The 23,522-nt window shown below is 42.6% G+C and overlaps 1 protein-coding gene across 1 annotated transcript in view; it reads left to right on the forward strand.

Moving 5' to 3' along the window:
- The first annotated feature begins 8,921 nt into the window (after window positions 1-8,921).
- The window catches only part of HGFAC (HGF activator), a 42,808-nt gene continuing 28,207 nt past the window's right edge, over window positions 8,922-23,522 (forward strand). The window contains exons 1-5 of the mRNA XM_027718427.2: window positions 8,922-9,034; window positions 10,592-10,646; window positions 12,561-12,657; window positions 18,008-18,081; window positions 22,904-23,017. Coding sequence (XP_027574228.1) covers window positions 8,969-9,034; window positions 10,592-10,646; window positions 12,561-12,657; window positions 18,008-18,081; window positions 22,904-23,017 — 406 coding nt within the window. The 5' untranslated portion in view covers window positions 8,922-8,968. The remainder of the gene's footprint in view (window positions 9,035-10,591; window positions 10,647-12,560; window positions 12,658-18,007; window positions 18,082-22,903; window positions 23,018-23,522) is intronic.

The raw sequence follows: 23,522 nt of genomic DNA on the forward strand, positions 1-23,522 counted from the left end.
CACAACGGTCCTTCAGTCCTTCAATCCACATTCCTTTTTGTGCTTAGAAAGATCTGTGCCAGAGTGAGGGGGCATACAGAAGTTTAAGTACCAATAGTAGAAAATAATGACTGATGGGAATGGAATGAAACCTAAATCTTCCACGTCCATGACAACACTGGAGATGTTATCATGCTGCCATGCATCATTATAATGCTGCCCATTATAATCTCATCCCAGTTTCCAGTGATAATGCTGAATCCCATCCCTGCAGGTACACAGAGCTGCAAAACCACCAGAGCATTTCCAAGTGCCCATAGCCTGCAGCAAGTGTCAGGGCTAGTGCTGTAAAGGCCACTCACCCACATCACTGGAGAAGGCCCTGGAGACCAAGTTTGGGAAGTGTACCTAAATACCTTGTGTCTGCTTTACCAGGGAGCACCAACCTGTACCTCATTTGCATTCTCTCCCTGCAAAGATCTCACAATCTCAAAATAATATATAACTCAGTTATGTGCAGATTCACACCTCAATTCCAGACTGATAAGGAAATTAAAGGTCTGCTAGAAGTTCATCTGATTAAAGCTAAACCTATTGGAGTGGCACATTCTTAGACCAGGGCACAAAAATGAATCCCTTAAGTTTAACTTTTCTATATTTTCAAGGTCTCCATTGCTTATGCTGTGAACCTTGATACCTACCTCAGATGTAAATACATATGCAGGAGGCCCCTGAAACTAGATGAGGTGACTCTGATCTGCCAGTTCCTCCTGATCTGTGAACAATGTAGTTCAATGACAGCTCAGATTGTTTCTGCAGCAATTACACAGAACAACGATGACATTTCTGCAGCAATTACAGGGAGTGGCACTGGAGATACAGGAAAATGGGGGGAAAAAAGAGAGAGAGAAGGAAATACAGCAGAGGTATTGACCATGCTGTGAAATCTTTAGCCTAAGCCTATTCTAGAGGCCAGTGATGAGACAGCGAGTGGTACACAATCACTTCTGAAGTCAGGATTCGTCTGGTGGGGAGAGGGCTGCTCACCTGGTTCTTCCTGGGACATCTCTACCTGCCTTACCTTTAGGAGTACAGGAAAAACGGCCTTGGAATTTTGTCAGGGACAGAATCCCTATTGATTTGGTGAAAAAACTGTGCAGCAGTATCCAAAAGGATGAGACCATGGACAGGCAAGAGCAGAGGGAGATAATAGAGTAGGCTAGTAGTTTGGCTTTTGTATGCAGTGAGAGGGGTGCCCAGGTAAGGGACACTGTGCCCCTCCTTCCAGGAGGCAGCCTTATCTCTCTGCTTACCAGCTCTCCTAAGTGTATCCTGGAGCATGGGACTGAGGTCCAAGGGTCCTTCTCCAGCACAGGAACAAGAACTTGGCAGCAGGGAGGCTTGGGGGAGAAGCTGGAGGAGTCCCTTACAGGTTTGTATGTATGTATGTGTGTATATATATATATATGAAAAAAATACAGAAAAGGTGGGTGTGTACATATATACAGGTTTCCATACAGAATATTATTAGGCCTGCAATCAGAATAATTGAGAGCATTATATGTGAACCCTACTCTCCACCTTACCACAGGAAATCATCCCAAAGTTGAGGCAGGCTGTGGGTCTGGCATGCTTCCCATGGGGCTGTCTCTTCCTTGTTAGTGCTCTTTCCCCCTTCAAAAGGGACTACTTCAGCTGCCTTCAGCTGCAGAAGTGGAGCCACCTTCCCTCACACATGCTTGACTTATAGACCATTTTAAAGTATGCCATGGGGGCGTCTAATATGCTAATGAAGCAAGTGGGTGGAATAGCAGAAATTTGAGCACAGCTAAAAATGTACGTGCCTAACAATTGCAAATCAGCCTGTGCTGAAGTTACCTAAATGTGTTGGCATCGGTGGAAGGTGGGTGCCTCCACACCTCTTCTTGTCAGTTTTCAGTGAGTACACAGCTAAAAAAACCCCATACGCCTCTGTATATGGGCCTACTGTTTCAGCCAGGGTTATTGGCAAAGGTTTATACCAAAGTCCTTGAAAAATACAGTTACCTACTTTCCACTCTTATTCATACAGTGGGAGTCTCTTCATGCAAACACATCCTAGACTGGTTGCAGGCATAGTATTTTAGATATATCATGACATCTGGGTGTATGAACAGAACTAAGTGTTATCATGAAATGGACTTCTAAAAGCTTAGATTAGATCGATGTCTGGGATGTATAAATTAAGATTCAGCATACTGTGGCTTGTAGCAGAGCTTCAAATCACTCACAGATTTGTGTGATTAGGGGTATAAAAGCACAGGTTGGTTTTGTTTCTGCAGCTCAAGCCCAGCTCTTCCATTGCAACTTTTATGATTTGTTTTCCTCAGAGCAGAAACGAAGTTTTCTGGATGCATCAGAAAAAATATTCATGAGCACAGTTGCAGGAAAGGCTTTAAAAATATGTACCTGCAATAGATACCTGCGGTGGCTGTATCTGGCTGTATCTGGCTAAAAATGAGGTTTCACAGAGAAGTACACATGAAGCCATTACAAAACCAGTGCACACAAGTGTGGTCAATTGAAAAGACAAAAATCACCATCAGGATTTTGTCTGATACCACATCGTGCTGAGGTCAACCACCCATGCCAATGGGGACCAGTGTACAGGAGATTGTGCTCACAGAGTTCAGCCTGAGCGGTGTGTTATATGCCTCTTTGGGAAGTGTTGGCAGTTGTCACGTGAAAGGCTGAAGCAGGGTTACAGACACAGGGAAAGTATAAAATAATGAGAACCTTCCTAGGTGCTGGAAGAAGAGGAGGGGGTGGCCCGGGTCCGTGTTGCTGCTGCAGAGCCTGTTTGAGAGGCTGCAGCTTCTGGGTGCTGGGCTGTGGAGGGTCCTGTGCCTGCTCCTGTGTGACACAGGCTATCAGGACAGGCTGTGCAGCTCTGGACTGAGGGAGGTGAATACAATGCCTTGTGACTGGAGAGGGACTCATGAGGTCTGCGACTTTGAGGTTGGTATAGCTCTGAGTGCAGACCCAGTAGCATGGGAAGAGAAGGTGCTAGTGGAGAGCAACCAAGGAGGCCACGTCTGAGGGGCAGCAGTGAGATAAGAGGGTAAAAGTGCCAGAAAAACACCAGGATGAGGGGTTTGGTGAAGTGTGATATTTAACAGAAACATGCCAAGGCTAACTGGAGGAATCATGTGGAGAAAATCCATGTCCATAGGGAGATGTGATGGTAGTGTGAAGATCTGCAGAGCTGCCAAAGGAGAGTCCCAAGCCCTGCAGAAGGCAGTGGAAAAAGGAAAAACCTGGTAACACATGAGACTGTCTTGAGCATAGAAGGAAGATAATCCCTCTGCTGCTGAACACTGTGAGGCATTGGAGACTGCTGGCAAGGTCGTGGGCCATGATGGGACATCCACAGCCAGTTGTCAGAGGGGATGAGGGTGATGAGTGAGTGAGATGGAAAAAAAAGACACGATAGATCTGAGAACAGTTTCAGTTTCAGTCCCTGGAGAGAACAGAAAGGAAATCGGTGCAGAAAACCCCAGATCTGTGAGCTTGCAGGTGAGGGAAGCCAGGAGAGCTGCTGGAGGTGCTGGGGGAGCGTGGGAGGTGAGGGGAGTGAGGAGGAGTAAACATTTGGGTGAAGGCGTATCTTTCTGTCCCAGGATTATCTGCTAAATGCTGCAGCGCCAAATCTGTGTTTGCTGGGTCTCAGCTGCTCAGCAACCAGCCTCTTGCAGCTGCGCTTTTACCAGCCTTGCTGCCTTGAGGAGAGGGGAGGGTGGTTTGTGAAAGGGTTTGTTTGCTCTGGTACAGTGTGGCAGAGTTTATGTGCAGTATGGAGACTGCGAATGCTGACAGCAAAGTCTAGTGCAGGAGGGGATGGACTGAGACCCACCTCTCTCTGAAAGCCAAAACCACGTCAATACTTTTTCCCCTGGATTTTCTGAAGCTTCCAGGGAAATGAAGGGATGTTTGTGGTTGCAGTGTAGCTGGGTCCTGCACTGTTTAAGGCCCATATGAATAACTCAACTTTTAAGTTTGATTTGAGCCAAAATTGTTCTTTTTTCTTTCTGAAATAAGCAAACAAGCAAAGTGATTTCAGCTTGCTTTCTTTGCTTTAGCAGAAGAAACACAATGGCTTTTCTCAAGGCACCACTGCAGGAGACTTAAAAGAAGGTGGATGCTCAGTTCTTGCCTGTGAATGTGAGTGACAAGATTGAGGTTGCACCATTTGCCAAGGCAGGTGTGACCTGTCCTCTCATACTGGAGCAACTGAGGAGGATGAAGGAGGGACAAGAAAGGGTTCCTCATGTACTCCCAATGTTGCTGTGTTGCCTTATTTTTGTGTATATATATATATATATATATAAAAGTCACTATACTTTTAGCCCAGGAGTGTTAGCCTCAGTTCTGGTGATTAGGATATTCATTAAGTAACAGGGACAGCTGAGTTTTGGTAATGGCTCCCAGGATGATGGGAATGATCTCAAGCAACAGAGATGAAGGGAATCCCACCTGACAGACAACAAGGTCTGTAGTGTGGTTTGCAGGTCCCCTAGAGGAAAAAAGAAGAGAGTTGAGCTGGTCTGTGAGTCAGTCTCTGGTGAGCATTGAGTCCCTTGCTAGTACACCAGGAGCAGAATTGCACACAGGCTGGCTTGCATCCCACCCATTCCTGAAAGATAAATCCAAAGTTGTATTTTTAATGCCAGAAATATTTCTAATTACTTCCAGTTCAGGTTGTATAAAGGTCTTGGGCAGAGCATGCTTGCAGAGACTTTAGATCTTGCTCTAGTTCCTTTTGCCAGCACTGCTCCTGCAACCATCTCCTTATCCAGGAAGCTGAATTTGGGCTTTATAGCAATAATGCCAACTAAAGCTGTGAAGTCAGATCATCTTAGGAGGCAACATTACCTAGTTAGTTGGGGTTATCTTATTACTATGAAAAAGCTTAGAAATTTGCAAAAATACAGGGGGGATCAGTCATTGGAAAAGTTTACAGTTTTTCTTCAGTTTTGTAGTAGCTGAGTGGAAGTTTTCTCAGAAACATTTACAATGGTCAGAAAAAATGGAGAACACATGACCTTGCAGTCATGGGACAGCCCTCTCAGAGTCTTCTTGGTAGCTGGTACATAGAAATGAATGCAAATGGGGGGGTTGTGTGTGTTTAGACTTGTCTTTTCAGTTATGTCTAGTCAACTAATTGACGGAAAAAAACCCTGAAATTTTATTATTTCATATTGATGGCTGACTCAGTTAATTTACTTCTTGTTGATACTTAATGATTAAGGATGGTTGCTAATATTATGTCATTATTACTAAGCAGTTTGGAGTCTGGACTCAGTCTGGGCTTTTATTAATTACTGTTAAATTTTAAGAAATAAAAAACATTGCAATGTGGGAAGTGAAGAAAAGGCAAATGTATGAGGCAGCATTATCAGTATGTACTACATGGCCTGCAGTAAGATTTCTGTCTGTTTCTCCTCATTTATTGTGGGTTTATTTGCCTTTTCTTTTTCCCATGATGTCAGTATAAAGGGGAAAATGATTGCTGAAACTAAGGGATTTTAGTCTTTGATATAGAAAGATTACAGCCTGCAAACATGATAAAGAATTCCTAGTCTTATTTTGAAACTTTTCACTGTCTTTAGTAGTAGCAGAATCTGGCTCCAAATACATTTGGATTATATGTCCACAGGAAATGTTCAATATTATGTGCAGCAAAATTAAGAATCAGAATATACCTTCCTTTAAAAGAAAAATGGAATTTTCTTTGAAAACAAGAACCAGACTCTAGCTTCAGTTTTGTTTGTGGGATGAGTTGCCTAAGAGCTGCCAAATATTCTGTCCCCCCAAACCCAAGTCTTTCCTCTAGCTCCTATTTCCAGATTTTCTCTTTCTTTTATATATATGTGTATATGTATACACACATATATTTGTATTTATTTAGTGTTTTGCAGAGCCTTGTCTGAAATGGGCACTAGATGAAGTCTAAAATCTAAAGTTAGGGAGTTTATCTTGACTACCATACGTCTTGTTTCCGTATCTTCATTGTGTTTCTCCTTGTTGTTACAGTATTAGCTCCATACACACCTGACTCTTATTTCCCTTTATAGGAAGTTTCTGTCACTACACTGGAAATAGTGAGTCACAGAGGAGTTGACTTGAGAAGGTTATGGAGAGCAGCTCTGCAGCTCATCAGCCCGACCCATGGGACGATGGTTTTGGGACAGTGCCCTGGGTCTCACAGGCTGCAGGGATACAAACCAAAAAGCATCTGCTCCCTGCAGCAGAAGACATCTCACTCATGGCAGGCACCCTAGAGGTCTTAAGAACATGTAGTCTGGTAGAGTGGGTGCCTCTCTGCCTCTGGAGTCATTCCCAGCTCACCCAGGCCCGTGCTGCTGGATGGTTCTATCTGGAATGGCATAAAACCAGACCAGTGTAGGGGATTCACACATCTCAGCTCTCTCTCCCCAGGTTTGCTCCTCAGCTGTCTCTCTGTGCACACTTGTGCTGCTCATGGCCACAAGGTTCACATGTGACACACATCTCTAACCAAGATCATACTCTTCACACTTATGAACTCCCAAATGCCCAGCATTCTCTGAAGTGTATAAGAATTCAAATATCAAAACTTAATCTTCAGTTTTCTGAGTAGTTTCTTGCCAATGATACAATGTTTCTTAAAAAAAAAAAAAAAGGTGTGGCATACTTCATTTTTACTGATTCTACAAAAAGCCTGAAGAAGGCAGGCAGAGTTTCTTCTGGTTATAAATACCTGAAAGAGTCACTGATCATTTAACATAATTTACCAAAAAACCACACCTCAAATTCTGCCTTTTCGCTGTGGCCATAAGACCTGTTCAGACACCTCTCTGCTGAACCAAGGCAGGCAGCATACATGTAGCCGTTAGGGTTTTTAATGATTCAGATCTGTCTGAGTCCTGAAATCGCTGTTTGGTCATTATTCAGACCTTACTCAGGGGTAATTCCCATTTTTATGGTGGTGCTCCTCCGGCAACTGTTGCAACTCCTGGCTTTGATGTCTTTTCCTTTTGCTTTGTGCCAGCACCGTCCTATCAGCTGAAGTGGTTCCTGGTGTTGGTGCTTCTTCATTTTTCTTATGTTAAGGAATCAGTTTGAGCTAAAAGCTTAGAGTTGTGACTCCCCAGAAAGTCACTCTGCAGCTCTTGATGTAGATCATTTCCTACAAACTACAACAACTGGGAGTATACACACGGACACAGAAAGCATTCTTCCTTTTCTTCTCTGTTATTTTTAGGTATGCAAAAATGCTTTCCTACAACCTGGTGACTTGGTCACCATAGAAACACAGTGTTTGTGGTCCTGGAAGTGGATGATTTTCATTCTGGAAGTGGGTGGAAGAGGGTATTTCCACATGGAACAGCAGCTAATGCTATTCTTTTGCTCTTTCTTTGCATAACTTCAGTAGCCTCGGTGGTAAGCAGATGTCTACAAGCCATTGTACAGGCATTACTAATTTGAAGCCTGATGGCCAAAGTTAAGAATGAGGGTAGAAAGTGGAAATCTGTTCCAGCTTTGCCAGGAGACCCCAGGCAGATCAGACTGCCTGTACATCCTATTTCCACGTTTGAAATGAGTTAAAATAAGACAAATCTATTCCACAAGTCTATTCTGAACCTTTATTTACTTCAAGTCTTCCAGCAACAAGCAACGCATAGGGGCAAAGATTTTTTTCTGCTTGTTTGGTCTTTGCCGGATTTTGGGAAGAAAATTCCAAATTTGCCTTGTTCCTACTGTTCCAAGCCTTGCTCACAGTAGGAAAGTTTAGTCCATAAATCTATATATGCCTACTTGTACTAACAGGAGCTATTACTGTGATGAAGGCCACAGTAGTGTGATAGCACAGCCAGTGCAAATTCCCTCCAACGTGATAAACCATCATGTCAAAATTGTGCAGGGAGTAGCTCCGCTGCACTGCTGGGCCCTACTGCCATGGTCTTGTTGGGTCAAAAAAATTAAAAATAATCATATCCCTTCCATAGCTGTGCTGGTGAAACTTCAAAGGGTAGCACACAACTTAAGCAAGGACTATGGTATTCTTTCTGTTGTTGTGGCTCTGGGGATTTTGGGTGTGAAGAGGTGTGGTCCCTGATTGACAGGACATGGCTGGCAAAAGCCTCGAGCACAGGCACAGTTGTACCAGCCAAACCTGTGGATTTTGGTTGTGAGGCAAGGTGGGGCTAAAATACACTCCACCGGTGAAATCTCCATTTTAGCAATACCCTTTGCATCCCTATTAAAAATGCTTTTGCATTGCAGCTTTCTCAGACAGGCTTCTACAAGACAGAGATGGCTTTGCTCAGATGGTGGCAGAAGGGAGCTTTTTGGTACACAAAATATGTTTTCAGAATAATGGCTGTTTTCTTTCTTTGTAACTTTCCCAATCTGTTGCTGGAAGGCTACTGTTGCAAGTCACAGCTGGGCAGGTAACCATCTGTTAATGAGTAATCCTTGTGTTTGATATTGGCATTGATCTGGTCCATATTTTGCAATGTAATCCCATCTCCTGAGTGGGCTTGCTTTGAGCTCCTTGTTTTTGATACACCATGCTTTTAATTAGCTCCTAAAGAGAGAGAGAAGGGGAACATCTGGATAATAAATCATCTCTGGTTGCAAGCAGCGTTGGATCAGCTCCTCTGGAAGTGTTATTCAATATTTGCTGATTACACTAGGGATCATCTCTGAGGGTCAGACACTTTGTAAACTCTTAACTAACTCCCTGTGGTTTAGGGAGAGTCTCTCCCTACATGTCATTCCCTTCTATCCATGAAGATATTAATGATTAACAACGATAACAGCTCTGCTTACTTAAAAAACTAAAATACCTAAAGTGAAGTAAATCACAGTCCCTTATGAAAGCTCATTGCTAATTCACCCTTCCACTTCAGCCCAGCCCTGGTAGTTTCCTTGTACCAGGCAAAACCTTCATGAGAGGAAAGCAAAGATGAAAGTCTGTGCTCCTTTCACTGTTGTCTTGGCTCTGACTCTTAGCAGTGACTGTGCAAAGACGGTAAGTCTGATTCTTCTGTTTTGGAGTGGTGGATCAGCTACGTGCTGCCTGGCAAGACCATGTTGCCTTGGGGTTGGATGAGTGAAGCCACCAAACAGACCAAGAGGATGAGAGCTTCAAATGGAAACCAAAATGGATTTGCTAGATGAAGGTTGGCAGCAGTGCTGACTAAATGGGGGGCCTGGGGGATAGATGGTACTCTACATTTCTGTGTTTAAAGCAATTGCTTACATCCATGCCCTGCCAGGGACGAGGAATGGGAGGGGAGGAAAGACCGCAAAAACTGAAATCCTTTGAAAATACATCTCAGAAATGTATTGACACAAGCCAGGTACCTGCAGTAGCATGGTAGGAGAGTGCTCCCCTGACAGACTTTACTGCTGTCTGGTAACTGAACAGGCCAGCTTAGGTAGCTATCTTGTTCTTCTCAGACCTCTCTCTGTTTCCACATCATTTTTTTACATTTTTTTATCATGTGCTTTGTGCCTTTTCTGTGGTATATCTGCCAGGCACTTGAAGCACTGCTGAGTGTGGCCATGATGGTTTGACTTTACTAGTTGGCTTAAACCCCACCATGGCCTGGCATCCACCATGTACTAGCAGGACAGCTAATAGCCTGGACCTTATGATCAGCCCTATTTCACTAGCTAGGTTAAAACTAACTCAGATATACTTAAACAATGCTATAAGATATACTTAAACAATGCTATAATCCCAACTATCCCAGAGAATTACAGAAGTATCTCCTCAGATATTACACGTGGGAGCAGAGAGAAATATTCATGGTGCCAAGGAAAAGATCATCCCTGGCTGAAGCAATTGCAGACTGCTCAGTGCTGGCAGAGTCAGTGTAGACTGCAAAAATTGTTTTTTTCTGCAGAATGGTTCAAGCCCTTCCTATATATCCCAGCAACAGCTTTTTCTTAACCCTCACTTGTTACGTCCCCTGTCCACTTCTATGTTCATGATGTGCTGCTTCTTTTGCTGTTTTTTTAATATTTTTATTTTGCTATAGTTTAGTTGCCAGCACTGGCAACTGTTAGTGGCAGCAGCACTTTATGTGTATTACCATTTTTTATTATTTCCTGTGGCTTAAAATCATCTCAACCTAGTGCTCTTTGCTTGCTGATCAGCAAACCCAAACACAGCTGGAGGTTGCTTTTGTAACTAATGCCCTGGGGGATACAGCAAAACTACAGGAAAAGTCAAATACTGAGATACTGTTTGTAACTGTGAACTGGCCCCAGAGTGCATGTATGCTTCTTGCCGAGAGAAATAGGAGGTGTGTCGCTTGGCAATAGAAAGATATAAAGGAGCAGAACTTTGGCCTTTGTTTTATTGTGCTGGTTTAACAGAGATCTTTTACGAACCAACGTGTATCCGCTCTCTTTCACCAGACTGTGCCCCACCAAAAATCACATGCAAATAATGAGATATTTGCAGAAGCATTGGGAGAAACGCAGTTTCAGGGCACCCTGGAAAATACATTTGTCCCAACAGGATAGTTCCCAGCGTGAATTTGTTTCTCCAATCCACATTCTCTTTTTCTCTTTGTAGCGCCACAAATCTGGGGGAGGAAAAGGCTCAAAACATGAGTTCACTCGCCGACAAGGTAAAAGTCAAATCCAATAGGTCTTATGACAGTAAGAATGATCTGCCTGTGTGTGTCTGTGCTGTGCAAGTCGGTAGGAAGCCCGTCTTTGTTTCAACATGAATAAGGATTATGGAATGGTTATGCCAATATTAATTTCTGTTTAAAGGGGAATTTGGGATTAGCTCAGGAATCTCAGGTAATTTTCCTTCAGGTGCAGATTAATGGGAAGGTGCTGATGAGATTTTAGTTTGTCTGAGCTGGTGTGGCTTTATATTTACTCATAACGTGGTATGGCTGGAGATGTGTAACTCCCTTTAATCAGAGCTATGTCTTCCCTGTCACTTTAAAGCATATAAATTCTTTGTATGTATGGGTTCAATTTCTACCACAGCCCTTGATCTCTCTGTGGGAGAAGGGTTTGAGCCCCATGCAGCTTTCTGGGTTGCATTTGTTCTGATGGCAGCCAACAAACATCCTGGGTGTGTGCAGGCACTGAAGACTTCCATTTTATTTTATTTTATTATTTTATTTTATTTTATTTTATTTTATTTTATTTTATTTTATTTTATTTTATTTTATTTTATTTTATTGCTGTGCTTTTACTGTTAAAGATTATGTGAATCAGGCCATTAGTGGTACCGTTATAGCTTATAACAGTCTTCAACAGCCTTTGGGATGCAATATGTCTTCTGAATGGGGATGTATTTTCACAACTCTCCTAACTACTTATAACGAGAGGTATTGGATAGAGAAGGTTGGTATTCGAACATTTGCTTAATTAGTTCAGACAATGCAAACTAGGATCAACAAGAGGATGGCAGAGGGGCTGGTAGTGACTATTTCACATTGACAGAGAAGGGGATAGTTAGGGCAGAGGGAGTGACAGTAATTCCAACTGATTAGGAAGGATTTGGACCACAAGGAGGGGTTATTTTTTCCATAATTCTGATAACTGACCTTGGCAGCTCTTTGAGATGATGAGTCTTGGTTCATGAGGGTTAACAGATATCCTAAGAGTTTGCAGGAGCCCCAGCCAGCATGGAAAGGGTAAGCTCAGGACAAGGAGCAGCCATACATTGTCTCTGAGACATGGAAATGTGCTGTGCTGCCAGTTTGGTTGTATGTATGCCCCATTTCTCTACTATGGCAGTGGTTGGCTTCCCATTCAAGCTTCAGGCTTTCAAAACTGATTGCTTTTAGCTTAATGGTTAAATAAGCTCTGACAGATTTTCATTGTCTTTTTTATCTTCAGCCTCTCTCATTCTCAAGACTTGTCTTGAAGGATTTTTTTCTGATAGACTCCCACTAGACTTCCTTAGACTCCCACCACCCTTCCTTAGACTGCCATCACTGACGTGGTGAATGTAAAACTTGCCCTTTTTAGACACTGGTCCCATCAATTTCTCCCCATTTGTAAGGAATACGCTTATCCCAAAGGGAGAGTGGTATGATCAAAAATATCTGTCTACCCCCAACCTTTAAAACTTTCTTCCTCCTGACTGTTTCTATTTCAGTTTGTACTGTCTGGTTCCTTAATTATTTTAAAAAGATGTTACAATGTGATATGGATCTTGAAAGGATACAACTTCAGAAATTATTTTAATATGCAATTACAATACTACATAATTAGAAATGATAATTGCAATTAATGAATATAATTGGCATTTGCTGTACCAGAAATTGCAATCTATTTTGAACTGAAATGATCTGAGATCTTTATTCTACTGCAGAGTCCATTAATCTTTGTTGATTCTGTCATTATATAGGATTTTAAGCCTCTTATGCATTAAAAGTTGCAGAGACATGCAGTCAAAAGTAGAGCTGAAAAACTTATAGATATCTACCTTCATAAATCCATATAATAGCATATAATATATATACCTGTGGGTTGGTGTTCAGCTGCATGATGAGTTTTTTATTCTTGTATTTCAGTGTTTACAGAGGATGGAAATTTATGCAAATTTCCTTTCCGGTTTGGTGGAAGGTTTTATCACTCATGTATTTCAAATACGTTTTCCAGAAAGAAATGGTAAGTTGACATTGCTCATAAATGAATACAGTATTCAAATGAAAATGTCATCTCTCTAGTGCTTTAATCTTGCTTTTGGAATAATTCATTTGAGCTTGGTGTTGTGCCCAAGGAGACCAGTGCAGTTCTGCTGATAGTCACGGCCCTCGGGTCAAGGCTCGTGCTCAGGGAGAAGGCAACCCAGGCACTGCATCTCCAGCACCACAGAAAGCTCAGGAACAGCAGAAATGTTGCCTCACTGCCCTTCATATTGGAACTGTGACTTACATGAGTGACAAGAGCTTGCACAGAAAAAGCAGAACCTGACAGAAACCCTCTGCTGAGGGAGAGGGATCCAGACACCTGCAAGAGAGGACACCTGGTTGAGGAGTTATTTGATTTGTGCAGGTACTACTTGTATTGCAGCAGAGAACATCTGATTTTTGAGGAAAGTTGGTTTCCCTGCCCTCCCTCCCCATGGTATCTCTAATTTCTGTCCAGATTGGCACCAGGCCCCTTTTGGATAGTGCAGTACTAAGAAGTGAGGTTACTCCTGTTTGTTGGGTAATGATTTATTCTCCTAGTGTGTTTAAGGCCAGGTCTCCTTCTTTTGGGCAAAGGTTACTCTTTTACATATGCAGAAGCTGTTAAAAGTATTCATGACTCATTTTGGGGTAGGGGCACTCAGACGGGAACCCTGCTGAAGCAAGCATTGAATAAACAAGATTAACTTTGCAGACAAACCCATATAATAGGTGTATATTAACAGAAATCAAAGGCAACAAAGCAGGGAATATGTGGGCACCCGTAATGTGAAAATATATGCCCAGATGAGCATATATGTGAAAGGCAAACACTTGCATGTTTTCAGGGCGGAGATAATATTTTAGAGTTTATTTTACTCGCCCATGCAGGGCAGAACTCTCATTTTTTATACCTGTCTGTCTAATTTTTTCATGATCTGTGGTGTCTTTCTGATGACACATCTGTTTCAAGTGTAAGTGCTGGTCTAATGTAAACAACACAACACACAACTGCTTACACAAATAGACATAGAGCTCCAGGCTAGGAGACCACTTTGGAATTCCCCCAATATCCACAGTTATAACACAGGTAAGAAAAACCTCCAGGAAACAAGAATTTGAGACTATCTTAACTAAAGAAAGGGAACTGGAATAATTTTCCTATCTGAACCCCGTCTTTGATGAACTGTAGCTGCAAAGAGTTTGACCTTTGGAGCCACTTAATTTCGTGCAGTGCTTAAGATGTATCCTGTTAATACATGACACTCTGTGTATTTGTTTTTAGCCAGTTAGGCCACAGAAATGGAAAAACCTGTGAATAGATGGGATCCAAGGTTAGAGCACACTTTAGAGCTGACCTTGGACAACTTGTTCTCATGCTTCCGATTTTTTAAAAGCCATTTACAAGCAGGGAGACGAGGAGGAGGACAGCTGGAGCTGTTTGATTTTGACAGGCCATTTCACCCTATGGGTGACCTTCTGGCCAGTGTTTACGCATTGCTTATAAGCTAAAAGCAACTTAACGTGTGACTTCAGGCACAGAGATGCCGGTAAAAGAGCCCTGAATAGCAGTTGGGAAACCTGTTCCGTGCATTTTTGTGTGACTTGGCACTAACCCAGGCTGGACTTATGTTGAATAACCGATCTCGGGGGACCTGGCAGACAGCAGGTGAAGGCAAGGTTTGTGTCCTTCCTGTTCCTGCCTGCCTGCAAGCTGCTAGTAAGGATGGAGATGATGGGAGGCTGGGTCCAACATGCCTCTTTGGGGGCAAATGCAAGGAGACCAGACCAGGAGAGTGCTGGCTTATGCATCTAAGTTCACGTCCTTAGTACTCAAGTCATACTTCAAGGCAAGACTTCACAGTGCAGGCCAAAACCTTCTCCAATTGGCTTTAATTTTATGTTTTCTCATAGTACCTATGACACAGATACTGTGTTTCAACATAAATCAGCTCCTGACTGCAGAAAGCCCTCCCTACTTTTTTTGGGAGCAACAAACAAGTTGTATCTTTATAAATATTTATTGAAAATACAGGAAAGAAGACAAAATAATTGCAGTATTTAAATAATAGACTTCCTTTAACAGCATCCTGTATTGCATTTCCCTTTAATTATAAGCTATTTTCACAGATAAGTTTCTATTTAGTGTCCTCTTACCAAGTCTTACATGATAACTTACTAAAGATATCATGTAAATTTTCCCTTTGTGCTAAGGAGAAAAAAAGCCAGCTGGAATTGCTTCTGAATTTCATTGGTACCTCCAGAAAGACAGAGCAGTGTGGAGACTGACAAAATGGGTGTGCAGTGAACATCTGTGAGAGCAAATGGGGACAGTGGTCTGAACTGGACCGAGCTGTGGTTGCAGGGAAGCTGCCAGCACCCTGCCCCTGTGTCTCATGGTGGGATGGATTCCTCAAGATTCTGCTCAAGGGGAATGGCAGGAGCAGACCTAGCCTGAGATTTTGGCTGTAAATTGGAAGGTATTGATTCATACCCTGGAGAAGCCTTATCCTATGCTTGGGTGCTGGATATGTGGGTCCCCTGTGCAAAGGTACACTTAGATATCTATAGGAAGGGAATGATCTTACCATATTCCCTGGAGTACAAGAAGATAACTTTTGAAACTTCGGCCACAGATTGAAAACAGTGCAGAGGAGAGCTTTATGGACAGCCGGATTACAAGCTGGAGAGTTTATGGCAGTCCTGTAAAGGAGAAGTACATGTGGGTTGAGCTGGGACATGTCAAGCACCAGGCTTGATATTTTTTTGGTGCTGAAGGTGGTAGGTTTGGTGTTGTCAGGTGAAGTCTGGACATCTCTCATGGTCAGGACAACACCTAAAAAGGTTTCAGGCAACCTCCAAGTCTTGAAAAGAGTAGCAGCACCAAGTGTGATGGCAGAACTCTTTCCTTCCACCAGTCTGTCCTGAGCCTTTGCTTGCTCTCTAAGACATCCTATTGTTAGGGCTCCCAAGTGGGTAAGATAACCCACTTTCCATTTATCTTGTCAGCCAGTGAGGCCTCATCTGTGATATACCATTTTATTTGTCCATTCCTATGTTGTTTACCATGCATAGGTTTAAAATGTTATTTAAATCTATCCCTAGAAAGTGGACTTTTCTGGTGTAATTAGTTCAGTGTCTGTGTCTTAAAGTTTTCACTTTTTATTAACAATAAATGACAGGCTGATGTAAAGACATTTGCTATCTCATAAATTTTGAGCATGGGTGCATTTGCAAATAGCACAAAGAAATAATAAGCCTATTGGGTTGGTCTGGCTGCTGGAGGTCACATCCCCTGAGACCGAAATATCATCACATTTTTGGTAAGCCTCAAAGCAAAGAAGGCATTTTGAAAATAAAAGGAGGGAGACAAGTGAAGTAGTTTTGAGGATGTGCTGAGGTTGTCCCAGACAGGGAGAGATATGTGGTGGAACATATAGAAGGATTATGTGACTGGGCAAGAAGCCTGACACTGAGGAGGCAGCTTGGCATCACAAGGTAGGACCAACCTCTTTGTAGTCACTGCAAGATAATAGGGAAGGAGGGGACTGGCTGTGGAGAGCATTGAGTGGGAGGATCAGTGGGTTGTGAAAAGCTGATAGAAGGAGCTTCTGTCAGGGTCTCTGATAACAAAAAACATTTTAGACAGAAAAATTTGAGATCCCCCTTTCCTTAGAACTTGACTGTTGCTGGACAGGCTCCAGAGAGCATTGAATTGCACAAAAATGTTTTTTTCCCCCCATAATGACCAGAGTTCTCTTACATTTCTTAGGTTTATGCAGAGCCTTTTTCATTTGCCTATTCCATGCTGCCCAGTGTAACATCACTCTGCTAAATCAGAAATTATGTCATTCAGAAAAGTCAGAAAAGTGTGGATTCTCCTCCCCCATCATGGCTGGCACAGACGAAGTGTTCAGTCAGAGATGGTTTTGCCAACAGTGACACGGGCAGTGCTGAGAACACTTTTAACTCATTCCTCATATTAATCTTCATGCACACTAGACCATCCTTTAAAAAAGCACAATCTACTTCCCACCAAAGGATCATTGAGAAATTTCCATCAGTTCCCAACAGAGTCACAACAGCCTTAATGCTTATGAGAAAACAGCCTCTTTAAGTATGTGCCAAGTTAATCTGCACTAGACTACCAAGCACCTTTTTGTTACTGCACCTTATATAATCGAGGTCACCAAACTTAATATACATGGCCTGTTCAAATGCTCCACAGGAATTAAGTGTTTTAAATGCCACATAGCATCTAATTAGAAGGAAAGTAGGGCAGTTAAAATGGTACACATGCACCACAATAAAATTTCAATCTAGCTTGTGACATCCTGGGGTGAAAAACTATTTGATCACCCAAGTGTTCAAGGTATGAGAAAACCATGCATAATAAAAATAGATCATAAGGCACATTAAATAAAGTAAACTCTAATTTTTCTAATGCCATGTAGCTGATATCTATTTCTCTGCATTAGAACTGGTTAGGGAGGATGTTTTGGTGGATGGTGCATTGGGACAGGACTTGGACCCCCAAGATTCAGCCTCATCTCAGTCACATGTTCCCTGTGTGACTTTGGGGAAGCCTGTAAGTTTACTTCTGCAAATGAAGAACAGCAGCTCAATGCTTTTTGGAGTGCTCTGAGCCTTGGAGATAACAGACCAGTGAGGGCAAGGAAGGTGTACAGAAAACAGTTGTCAAAATTCGCCTTGGTAGGATTCCCACAGGCGACGTGGTGTGCAGGACTCAGTCCTCTGCTCTGAAAAAAAAGGGGAGGTTTTATCTGTGTGTCTGGAAATCACCACCATGTCAGTTATTTCCTCATTTCATCTAGCAAGTTCCAAAATAAGAATGTTTTAAAGGAACTGAGTGTGAAATACATTTGTCACTGAAAGCCAGGAAAAGTCCCTCTGTGGACATTCTCCTGCCTCCACAGATTATTAAAGTAACCATCAGGCATCAAAAATAGTCTGGGTCCTCTTTTGCTTGTTTTGTAATGAGTAAAGAAGACATAATTTGTTTGCTTTGGTTTTATTTTTATTTCTGTCTTTCATTTTCTAATCTTAGAAATAGAAATAATGTTGGCATTTTTCTGGAGGGTTTGTCGAAAATCTCAGATCCTGCTTCTACATCTCATTTTTTATCTGTTTTTAATTTGAGAGGAATGAAGCAGAGCAACTTTAACAAATGAAAGCAAACTTCTCCCTCTGGTGTTAAGAGAGTTTGAATGAAAGTAATGTTAATTAGAAAAAAAAAAGTATGAATTTCCAGGTTGCCAAAGTGTGAAGGCCATGAAGTTTCAGTTATTTAAAGCTGCACTAAACTTCACCTTTAATTTTCTTTTCAGGTGTTCAACAACACCTAACTTTGACCGGGACAGGAGGTGGGGACACTGTGCTTTGTTGCACAAAGACCACTCAGGTAAGGTGAGCCATTGCTGGGTTGCTCCAGGTACCTGGCTCCTCCTTTGCAGTAAGGAGGGATGGTGCCTCCAGTGTGCCTTTTATATGGTGTACACAGAGCAAGCCTTCACATCAGCTGTTTCCATAATCTCTCTGTGACTCTACAGAACCATAGTATTAAATTGTGTATATCACACAGTCTTTAATTCACTCTCTGTTGACTAATTTGAAGTCATGGAGAGAAATTATGGTAACGCCAACGTGGAAATCTGAACTCCAGCTGGAGCTGAGCACATCTTCTCCTCCTGCACAGCTTGGATGTGCCTATTAGCTTTTCCTTCATTTAATCAGCTACTTTTTCTGTCTGTTTGACCTGTTAATCGTTTAGAAGGCACATAAACATTTGGGAAAAAGCAGACCTCAAAACCAGACTTCCTTGGGCTTTGGGCTCTGTCAGAGAAGGCAAGAGGCTAGACACATTCGTTGCAAGAGTCCCAAGGGACAGTGAGAGGATTACTTAGCTGAACAGTGCTATGGCTTCATGTGGTCATCACACACCAGTGCTACAATTACCTCACTGCAGAAATTTGTCTAAAATGGGAAGTCAAGGTCTGTGGCAGACTCTCCTTTCTATATATATAGATATAAGTCACTTTAATTGACACACTGAGTGAAAGCACCACATCCCAAGAAGTTCAGTTGGGAACATGCATCCCTGTCCTCAGCAGTACCTCAGTGACTGACCTTTTCTTGTCTCTGTCTTCCCAGCTCCATCCCAGCTGGATGTTGGAGAATCTCATTTTATAAGGAAAGCATACATCTAATTCTCAGTTCATATAGACACAGACCAGCACTGACAAATCAGGTGTTGCTCTGGTTAAACTTGATGCCCCTGAAGTTTTTTTTTTGGATCTATGTCTAAATGCTGATCATGTTCCTCTTTTTGCCATCTCACTACTTTTAATCTCAATCTGTTTTATTTAGTCTGCAGGATATGACCAGATGCCCTGAGACATTCATTTTCCGCTTTCAAAGGAAGGGTATTTTCCACCATCCCCTTTCAGGGAGTTCTCCGCAGTGTCAGGAGTCTCAGTGCCAAGCTGATTGCAATCTACCAGAGCACTTGAAAAGCCAACGTTAGCTGAATCATGCTGACAGTCTAAAATTAAGCAGTGCATAGCATCACCTTTTTAAACTTCCTGACTTTAAATTATTTTCCAGCCCGGCTTTATAACAGATTAACAGTAGATCAGAGGCAAATGACCCAACCCAAAAAAAAGCAGCACTGTATGTGCCTTTGCAATGTAAGTGTGTCAGACATGAACGTGGACTTTATAGGCAGTTCATGCCTTACAAGAGCCAGGTTATGGGGGCTGCACTTAGTTATTCGTGAGTGGCCTCCCAGAGCTTAAAATATTGGTAACTGCAACTCGTGACTGCTTTAATCCTCCAGTGAAACAGTTACTGTCACAGTGACAGCTGGCTGACTCAAAGAGACTCCTCCAGGAGCTGAAACAGCTCTCCAAACCTAGTGTTGCATTTCTGGGGGTACCTCGTGCAGCCTCTGTCCTTCTGTCTGCCCATCACCATTGTCTTGCAAGATATTTCGCTGCCTGCAAGCCTTTTTAGAATTCTTGGCTCATTTTTGCCTGTTACCTACAGGCAGGGTGGGTTGGGTAGGGTGGATTGGAACGAGAAAGCCACCCTGTCTGCCTGCCTCTCGCTGAGGGGTATCTCTGTCAATGCACCTTAACATCAGTGAGGGCTTTCCCTGGCTACTGTTTTTTCTCCAGAAAAAAGCCCAAATAGGATTTATATGTGTCAGAGAGGAAAGAAAAGAGAAAATGGATGGGATACCTGGAAGAGATCACTGCTAGCTGTTGCAAAATGAAAAAAAAATCTTTATTTCTAGAAGTATTTAGAATTTTTAAAAATTAAATGAAAGTGTCTTAGCTGCTGTTTTATTTGTAAACATGTCTATTTTTTTTTAAAGCAGCAAGCACTGTATTTGAATTTAAAAAATGTTTAACAGATTATCAACCATAGCTTAAAGAGAGAAGTTTTATGGTGAGATTGAAAGGAAAAGTGACAAAATGGATGAAGGGAATTTCAAGCAAACAGGAAGAAAGGTCATCTGCTGAGGAAGACAGCTGGGAATAAATAAGCAATCAAACTGAACAATGCTGATCTTTAAAATAATATGATTTTGTTGGGAAAAAATCCACTAAAATATTAAATTTTTGGGGAAATCTCAAACATTTTAAAGATGCTCGAAAAACAAGATGAAATGAAATTTCAGGGAGAGAGTATCCTTTGGCCATGGGGGGTTGGTGAGAAGTGTGTCAACTAGGACGGCGATAAAGTTTCTTGAAAGCAAAGGTTGAAGCACAAACACTCTCCAGGCCAAGAATACGATGTATATGTGGGGATCCTACTTCAAAACTTTGGAGGCGCTTACAAATCAATGCTAAGCAAGTGTTGGAGGCATTGATACAGAAAAATGCATCTGCCAAATTCAGGGAAAGTTTAACCAGACAGCCTTTAAGCTTCAGGATAAAGTGAAGCTCAGGTATGTAGTTTCTGCTGGAGGGAGTTGTTAGTACTGCACTGTGCAGAGTCAGAGCTTGCTTTATCAACAGCCATGGCCCTTGTTCAACTCCCCCTACTATCTGTGGGAGCATTATTGCTGCCTTCAGGGATTATTTGCCCAGGTTTCCAGACATCCTCCTCCTCTGCCCAGGGGATACCTCTGGTGTGTGTAGTAGCTGCCCAATGTGAGCCCCTTCACACACATGGACCAGCTGGGCTGTGCATCCACAGCTTGCAGTTATGTACACATATGCACAAATGTGCAATGCCTCTATTTGTGGGACTTCCAGATCTTGGGCAGTCTGGTAGAACTACTGCTCTGAATATCTGGAAATCTTGGACAAATGGCCAAAACCCCAGGGAGGCCCAAACACTGGGAAAAAAGTGCCAGACAGTGAGTATTTTTAAGGTATATCTGGACTGATATGGAAAGAAGAAGTAGAGCAGTGTGGGCTGTGCAGGCAGGAGGAAGAGGCATCACCCCAGGAGGGGCTCTGGGGAAGATGGGTGGCAGAAGCAGAAAGTTTTTGTTGGGAGATATGGGTAGAAAGGTGAGACAAGGCTACTGCTCATTCAGTAGAGACTTAGAGATGTGAAGCTGAAGTCAAGATAACTGCTGGCAAGCAGAGTGTTTTGCCCATGAGGGTGCTTTAGATAGTGTTGAGAACGCAGGGACTTAGCACTCCCCAGTTAATTGATAGTTAATGGTGGTCAGGATTCCCTGCAGGGAACTGTGATGCTTATGAGCAGAAGTTGTTGCTGGACTCCAGGAAAGGTGGGAAGGGACACTGAACACCCCTGGATGGTCAGACTAGAGTGGTGGGTGGGATGTAGTGAGGTAGTCACTGGGAAAGAAATGGAAGACTGGAAGTGCTTTTTGCAGATTTAACAAGGGTACAAAAAACTACTTGAGCACTTGTAGCAGCAGAAGATGTCTTGGAGATCAAGTCATGGTTTGGATGTAATGGGAATAGGAAATACAGGATTTTCCTTTGAGGAAACATTACACCACTAGAAGTTTCCTAACTATCAACAGCAGGAAGATTAGGAATGGCACTGACTTTACTTGCTTTCCCTTGATGTTATCCTGGAGTGAAACTCCCAGTGAATACACCCAGACCTGCTATCTGATAGGAATTACATCACTCTCTTCTGAAGTAAATATTTTGATCTGTGCCGGGGAACCTCACATTCACAATGTTTTAGCAAACTTCAGGATGTACCATTTATGCTTCACCTTAGCCCTGCATGTGTGTGCCTGTGCCTCTATATGTTGCATCCCGTGCTTAGGACCGTGCTCTCTAGCTGAAGAAGCACATGGATTGAGTAACTCTACAGTTGGTGTCACAGAGTTTGATGAGCATTAGAAAAGAGGATTAGAATGCAAACAAGCTGTTGGGCCAGCTCTGGAGCAGGTGTAAACATGCTGTTGGTTAACTTCAGGGGAGATACATCCCTCAACACTGCCTGAAATCAGGAACATTGCCTGGACAGCAAGACTTACTACATTTGCATGGCACATTGCCACGTAAAGCTTCTATCGCGGGAGTTAGAGGGTTATCCTGGCTCATATGCTCCTCTCCCACCACATTTTCCCATGATTTAGAAAATTCCTTAGTAAACAGAGATATACTAGACCGGTCCAATTTAATTTTTCTTGGCCTGATTTACTTGGATGTGCTTTGTGTTTTGCTTTATAATTTCCCTCTTTGTTCTAGCTGCCCATCAGTTTTAGACGTAATCCAAAAATAGCAATAGCAAATTCTTCTGTCAAGGGTTGTCCTTGTAATTTGAAAGAGAGATGCCTAATCCCGGTGATTGACGTTGCAATGAGAAGGTTGCAGGACAGAATGCTGGGCAGCAGCAGAGCTGCAGCCTTCCTCCCTCCCCAGTGTAAAGGCACAGCTCCATCTTGTGGACACCTGTCCCATCGTCTTCCTCACTGCAGTGCCAGCTCTGGCAACTTCAGGCATGCCTGGACCTACCATCTTTGGATAATTACTCCAGGGGTGAAGATTCAGCTCAGTGATTTACCATATGGTTCTTAAAAGTCGGATAAATATAGCTACTATACAGCTGAAAACAAACCCAATGTAAATTGGTTGGATAAACTTTGTTTTAGCCTAATAGGTGGTATTAAAGCCACTGTGCTTTGAACCAAAATGGTTCATGCAATCAAGTGGATGCCTAACACAGCAAAGCCTGACTTATCTGGCACCTATTAACAACAACCTCTTATGTGGCCTCTCTAGATCACTGTGCAAGCAACCCTTGCCAAAATGGAGGTACCTGTTCTCTCACCCATAGCCATAGGATGTACCACTGTACCTGTCCCGAGGAATTCACAGGCGAGGATTGTCAGCTGAGTAAGTATCTTCTTCCATGGGTGTTACAACACGAAATATGAGTAGTAAGTAAAGCTCATTAATGTTTGCTTGATGAAAAGGTAGTGCTTGATGGGAGAGACCACTATAGCATGAGTGTTTGTGTAGGTGGATTTCCAAATGGTTGTGACAGACAATCCATTCCTGACAGGACATCTGAAAATAGCTTGACTGTACAATTATAAATGCAAGCATGCTCTGAGCATGGGAAGCACAAAAAGCCTCTTCCCCTTCCTTTGCTGTTTTAAGGTTTAAATAACCCTTACATGTTTGGAAATTACTTATATCTAGTAGGTAGGGCATAAAGACATGACAAAGCAACACAATTTCAGGTGATGCCTTATTCCTTATGTATATGCACATATGGGTCTGTTACAACTTTTCCTGTGATGTCGGCTTTGTACCTGGGTAGCTGCTCCACCTTCAGGGCAGTCATTTTCAAAGGAGTAGAGTCAGGCCAAAAAGCTTTGCTTGGGTTATTTTTCCA

This window comes from Pipra filicauda, unplaced genomic scaffold (genome assembly GCF_003945595.2).
Source record: "Pipra filicauda isolate LSUMZ 115617 unplaced genomic scaffold, ASM394559v2 scaffold459_size522612_pilon, whole genome shotgun sequence".
In the NCBI taxonomy this organism is placed as follows: Eukaryota; Metazoa; Chordata; class Aves; order Passeriformes; family Pipridae; genus Pipra; species Pipra filicauda.